Here is a 7,396-nt window from a genome sequence, read left to right on the forward strand (position 1 = left end):
CAAGGCCATAGGATGATCCAGCTGAGAGGGAGAGAGGAATAAGGATCCATGACAAATCCTGACAGGTGCAGAACTCATACAAGTCCTTGTATTTGAACCGCAATCTGAAAAGCCATAGAATCAATGTATTTAAGCTTAATAAAATTATATCCAAGGTATGTAAATGCACATGAAAATGGAAAAGCAAACAAATTTTTGAATACCTCTGGTCTTATTATGGTTATTTATAATAGGGCGGTGTTTCTTTCGCACAGTGTGAAAATGATTTCATAGATTGTAATATGCCAAGATAGAGTAGACCGTCTGTATGACACTGAGACCAAGTGCAAAGAATGCGGCAAGGAAAGTAATCATTGTCCAGGGGCTGTCGAAATGGGTATGAATAACTTGAGATATCCAAGTCATTGACTTCATTTCATAATAATTCTGGATTTTAACTCTGACGTCTCTATATGTTGCGGGGTTAGGCACCAAGTCAGTGCCTATCTCATTGAAGACTAGAGCCACTTCTTCGTCGCTGCCAAGGAGGTTGCGGAGTATGCCGGCTTTTCTGAGGTCTATAACGTCTTTGGATTCATCAATAAGTGAATCAAGGAAGGATATGTAAGAGGTGATCCCAAAGTCATTGTCGAAATCCGGACACATCTCGTAGGCTATTAAGTTGAAGAACTTAGGCCCGGTTGAGTCATCCACTGTTATTTGAGGCATCCAGAGGATTCCCGGATAGAAATTACATTTTTTGGTGAATTCTATCTCTCTCAAGCTTCTACTTTTGCTGTGCTTCAAATCGATTCCTACCTCTCTAAGCTCCTGCACATTGCGAAATGAATGCCAGTCATGCCTAAATTTTTTCTTATGCTTATAACTTTGGTGGTTGTCAGTCACAGTTTTCCCAAAACAGCAGGGGCGTTTCTTGCCAGATTTATCCTTACTAGGACTTGAGTATTTCTTGTTAATTGGAGTTAGAAGTCTTTTCCGCAGAAGATCAAGAAGATGGATAGCATTTCCATCATATGGGGGTTCTGTACCTTCATCTAGCATGCTGTGCATATTGATGAAACTTTGGATCGACGTCTTCAAACTTTTTCTATCTTCACTATTTTGAGTATTTTCCGCTAAATAGTCGAGGAGTTGATAAGGAAGTTGATTCTCCAACAAGAACAAATCTTGTTCCACAAAGGCCACTTGATCGTTTTTAATTTTGAAATCTTTGACCTTCTCATGATGAGCAACCAAGTCTATGAACTGCAATGTTGCACAGCCGTCCACAAACAACATCCAAGCAAGGTCCTCATCACTATATTTCTGTGTCACTTTCTCATCATAGCACTCCCTCAGTTCTTTGATTTTATCCTTAATAATACCATACAATTCTTCATCAGTCCTGCCAGTTTTTCCAATGAATTTGTCTGCCAACATAAGCTTGTACTCCTCTGTTAGCTGATATTTAGGCTTACCATGATGGATAGGACCGAGTGATACCACTCTCGGCTCACAGTACTTTTGGTAATGCTTGTGATCTCGCAGCATTAAAACCTGATGGTTCCGCGATTTAGAAATTAACATAATCAATAACAGACACAAAATATAATAAATTGACAATAAATAAAATGTTTTTTCAACACATTGAAATGCTATATATAAAATAATTTATAATAATAAGATATAAATATCGTGTGCAAATATAGCTAGCTAGGCTCTCTTTAGGCTTTCACATCACAGATTTAAGTATTTAACATATGACTCTCAACCAATGTAATAAGTCCAGTGACTTACTAATCTTAGCATACAACATCCACTAAAGAAGTAAATTTTTGCCCACAATAAGTCTTTCCTTGAAAATTCTTGGTTAACACCTTTGTGTTCCATGCAGTCAAATGAATAGATTAATTCAACAAGTTCATTATCAATTCCATACATAGGCAAATCTATTAACCACAATATCAAAATACCAAATCTAAGGCAATAATAATAATAAAATTAGTAAAAGCACAAACAAATTTAATAATAAAGCAGAAAATCAATGAAAACATCTTTAGCGGAAAAAAAATTTAAGACCAAATCCCTTTGAAAATCTACTATAAAAAAACAGTTACAACCGTCGACTTGCAAAAATTTGTATAACTAGACTCTAAATTTTAACCTCTGCAAATGCTTCATTGGCCTTCTTGCCACACAAGCTCCAAGACCCTCTAGAATCTTTCAATGGTGATTTCCATCATGAACTCCTTATCTACACAAACTAGAACCTCTAGCACACTCCAATGAACCTCATTGAATATTTGCTGCAGTGATGAACTCACTGTGGTTTCAAAGAAAGGTTTAAGGCACAAGGTATTATCATCGATCATCACACATTTCTTTTTCTTGTTTTTGCTCTCAGCACAGGGAAGTTTTTTTTTTTTTTTTTTTTCTCTATATAGGCTCTGGAAGAATGCTTCAAGATTTGAAGGTTTCTACTTTGGTATAATTGCCTTTCTTGCCTCTAAAAATGTGAAACAAGTTGTTCATACTTTATATAGGGGCACAAAGTAAAATTAAAATTGAGCAATAATCCTTTTTCTAGTAGAATTAGGAATATAGGTCACAACAATTTTACTGAAGGGACAAATTTCTCACATAAGTTATAGTCAAATATGTGTCTGTTTTAAGGCTCCAAATATCTACCTTCCAAAAAAACAAGTTTTGCTCAACAATTCATTATAGTGCAAAAGATATGGGCAAAAGCCAAAAGATCAATAAGACATAATTTTTGAGTGATCAAAAGTTTCTTGTCTTTGAACAACTTCTAACCTAGACTTAAAACACAATTCTATTGGTACAACCCAATTTTAATTGTGGTATCATAACTCTAACACAACTCTAGCAAAGAATCTAGTCTTTTTATATAATCATTAATTGTGGTATCACATGCCTAATTCATTATGGTTATTTCATGTTATTTTTTGGTGTGTTGATTCAATATTTTATATATTTTTAATGTATTTATTTCTCATGTATGAGATTTTCATCTAATTTTTTATTTTGATTTAAAATATAAATTTTAAATCATCTCTCTCTCTCTCCAAATTGATAGTTTTAGTAGACAATTATAATTTAAAAAATATATATTTAAAAGTTAAATAAACACTAACTTAATATAAAATTAAAATATAATAAGGATAAGAAAAACATTACAACATATAAAAATAGAATCTAATTTATGAACCACTATTCTTTCACTTTTTTTTTTAGAATACTAAGTTTTTTAACACACACGCAGGGAAAGAGAAGAAGGTCTTAAAAAAACTGACAGTGGCATATATCCAAAAGGGCCTAACTCTTGGATACACAACACGGACTTTAAATTTCTTTAACTCATACTCATTTTCCAATATAGGATTTACCCACTATTTTTTCTTTTGAGAATACTAAGTATTTTAACACATTCTTTCACTTAACAATATAATGATTCAATGACCTTAACCTGTGCCAAATAAAAATGAATTCAAAACATAACTAATACTAACTAAATCAAGATCAATTTCATATAGATAATCCAATATCATAAATTAGGCATGAAATAAATGAAGAATTTTACTTTTAAAAAAAAAAAAAAAAAAGTTTTCTAGTACCTTGGGGAAGATGACGCAAGTCCAAGAAAATTGAAATATCTAATTTTCAACTTTGATTTTGGTATTGAGGGACAGAAAGATTGTTGTGGTGTATGATTGTGTGGGAGATTTTGTGGCTTATGTTGATAATGTAACCTATGGGAGATTGTGTTACAAAAATTAAAACCTCTAGCTGTTAGCGGAATTATTCGTCAATGATTATTTGACTTTACTCACAATTTCAGAGCTTTTATCTAATATAATGGGAGTCTTAGGCAAGGACCTAAGTGACCTAAACGGCTAATCCTAGAGTCAATCAATTGTATTAGGGGTGTACAGCAGATCCGGTCACCCAACCCACTCGCTCCACTTGCTTGAAACCAAACCGACCACCACCTAAACTGACATATGTGGCGGTCGACGACGTGTGATCTTCTCCAAAACCCAACGAGAGCGGGTCGAGTGTCAGGTGTTCCCTCTAAAACCTGATTTAAACTAACCCGATGGACCCTCCACCCAAAAAATCTCAGAAAACTCATCAAAATCCTCCATTTCTACCAAATATTTGACCCAAAATCACATTATCAGTCAAGATTAAGCCTAGATTTGGAGAAAATACAACAATATCTACCATGATCTAGTGGAGATCGCGTGATCTCCAGCAAGATCTGGCCAAGATCTCGTGATCTCCGCCTAGATCTTACTAATATCAAGCAATCTTGTTGGAGATCTGAAGATTTTGATGAGATCCATCCTAGCATTGTTGCCTTCTCAGTTTCAGCCAAAACATACTCAACCGAACCCATCTGATCACCGTTTCAGTCGACAACAGATTCTCCCATCTGCCACCCCAACGGAGTCTGGTTAGTTCTGGGTTGGGCACAAACCCAACTTAGACCGACCTGTGGACAGCCCTATTATGTATATACGCATCATAAAAACGTATAGAATTTTTTATATATAATTAAAATACTTAGTTACAAATAAGGAATTAAATCACTAGAGAATGGAGAAATAAATCATAACTAGTGGAAATAAATATTTTTCACAACTATTCTGGCTTAATGGGATATAAAGTTTCGTAGAAATATGTGATAACAAAATTATGAAATGAATAGCCGAATAGGAATTTTTTTTTTCTTTTTCTTTTTTTTTTTCTTTTTTTTTTTTTTTTGAGAAACATGAATAGGACTAAATTAATAAAAGGACTATTTTACTTTTATTATAATGCATTGACACAACCTCTCGTATCTTTGGTGTTGTTCCTAGTTGCACTTTGGCTTGCGCCTCCTTTAATTTCTTAAACTTCTCTTTCTCTTCCTTGGAAATGGTTCTGCCTCTCTCTTGGATTGTAATAGTCAGCTTATGTCTAGCGACAATAACAGGTTGATCATTGTCTCTGCTTGATTCACCAGCTTCTTTTCTTTCAACTTTTCTCGAATGGAACTCCTCCATGGAAATTACGTGCTCCATTCCGGCCTTGGTGAGTGTTTACAAAAACAAGGTAACTTATTTGTATGATTAACCTATTGATCAAATACTAATTAAGCTTTATATAGGCCAAGTGAACATGGAAACGTTAGCTTGAAGCATTTAGTCTTAACTTTATTCATATATCAAGTCTGGAATCAAATGCACACACTTTTGTGCACTAATAACTTCTTTTACTACTCAAGTTTGTCGAAGCTGTGCATGAGAACGAAAAAAGCTATTTTCTCACGTTTTACATAACAAGCTTGTTATTTGATTTACGAATTTGAAATTGTGCACTTTTCCAATTAAAAAACTAACAATTTGTCCAAAGAGTCGTAAATTTTGCCACAACTCGCACATATATCTACTTAAAATTGGATTATAATACTTACACATGGGTTCCATCACTGATACCTGGTGAAAAGTATATACTCTATGTTAGAATATATTTATGAATGTCCACTCACCACTTTATGTATATGCAAGTTATGACAAAGTGTGTGTTCTTAAATTTTTTTCATAAACTAATGGTTCTACCTTCATTTTTATGCAGCTGGCTGGTTGTTATTAATATTGATAGACATACACTTTTATTTGTTATGTTTCCTCCTTTGGACCAATGGCTAAGGGATCAGGTGGCCATGCCCCTAATGTGCATAATATATATAAAAAATAAAGTACTCTCATATTTGCATATTTAGTTTTACTTTTATGTTATTTCGTGATTGATTATGAATTATCTTTGTTTTATAGGTTAAAAAAATTATAAAATAAAAGCTTTACATGCTAATGGATTTTATCTAAGGGATATGGATAAACTCTAACTTAAGTAGATTGAACCCAACTCAAAGTCAGAGACCTACAAGATGTGGAGAAGCCTCATCAATTAAGAAAAGAAGCCAATTGGAGAAAAATATAATATATAAAAATTAAAATTAAAATTTAAAAAAAAAAAACATCAAAATACGTAATCAGCCACGACTAAGTTTGACATTTTTTTTATGAGAAAAAAAATTAGGAATAGTACATGGAGTTCCTTGATTAAATTCAAACACATGATTGTATTGACGAATAAAATACAAACAATGCTATGTTTTATCTTTACTAAGGATAATTAATTCAATGCAATTAATTTTACTAAGAATTTGAATGTTTTGCTATTATTTATCCATATATTAATTTAACTTTTTATAATTTAAGCATGTGCAAATTAAGAACTATTAATACTCTATTTGAAATAATGATGTTGACAATTTAGAAAACGTAACATCTTAAGAACATCTTAAGGATCTCCAAGGACAAGTTTTATTGTGAATAATTTAGTTGTTTACATAAAAAAAAGAAAATTACTAAACACTTTATATACATATTTGATACTTTTTTTTTTTTTTGATAAATTCAATAGTCATAATGGGGGAGATAAACTCGGATCATAGACATTTTAATTCAAAACCCCAAGAGGTACCAATTAAACTACAAAACTCTTAACATGTATATTGATACATAATTATTTTAATTCTCTAAAAGAGTGTTAATTACAAGTTTAATAAAAATATCTAATCTATCACATTTTAATTTGAGTTCTTATATGATAATTTTTTTACTCCACACTACTACCAATGGGCATGGTTTACAGCAGCATTCCTAAAGAAAGGAGAAAACATGTTACACTTTTTTTATTATCAAGTTTGGCATAAGCTCTTTTGCAATAAAAAGTTTTGTTTTGTGATTCTATCTTCTCATAATCCTCGTAATAAAGCAAAATTAGATGTCGATTCGTGATATGGTTCGATCCTACTTAAAATAGGAGTCACGGTTATCTTTTCTCAAAAAGAGATAAGGGAATAGGATGCTGCTTCAGATTTCAGACACTGAGAACAAATGTAGTACACGAGAGATCAACCGTGAAGCTGGTGGAATAATGAAAAATCATGTACAATATAATAAAATTTTGGTCATAAAAATCATGGTCATGACCAAATAGCCACATTGTCTTTATGCCAAATGGCTACCCTTCATTAAAGAACTTGATAAACTACATAATTCCATATAATTTAGGTGATTTTAAATTAAATTCTGGATTTTAAAAAGAGTAAAAGTATAAATATTTTATTCTTTTCATACCACTCCCTCAATGTGGATACTATTAACTAAAAGTAGTAGAAATTCTTCTCATTTATGACTAAAACCTATCAAACACACAAATAAAATAATTCTTCCTTGTGAAATTATAAGTGATATGGTACAATATCAGTTATTTATTTAGCATAAACGCTTACGTCAATTTATTAATTTTTATTAAAAACTGGAATAATGCAGAAAAAAAAAAT

The 7,396-nt window shown here is 32.2% G+C and overlaps 1 protein-coding gene across 1 annotated transcript; it reads right to left on the reverse strand.

The window, feature by feature from the left end:
• Window positions 1-267: 267 nt before the first annotated feature.
• On the reverse strand, window positions 268-5,609 carry LOC115951601 (UPF0481 protein At3g47200-like). The gene is made up of 3 exons (XM_031068773.1): window positions 5,604-5,609; window positions 4,833-5,072; window positions 268-1,536 (listed from the first exon to the last, which is right to left on the reverse strand). The coding sequence occupies exons 1-3, from the start codon at window positions 5,607-5,609 to the stop codon at window positions 268-270; spliced, it is 1,515 nt and encodes a 504-aa protein (XP_030924633.1).
• Window positions 5,610-7,396: the final 1,787 nt, after the last annotated feature.

The sequence above is a fragment of the Quercus lobata genome, chromosome 7 (assembly GCF_001633185.2).
Source record: "Quercus lobata isolate SW786 chromosome 7, ValleyOak3.0 Primary Assembly, whole genome shotgun sequence".
Classification (NCBI taxonomy): Eukaryota; Viridiplantae; Streptophyta; class Magnoliopsida; order Fagales; family Fagaceae; genus Quercus; species Quercus lobata.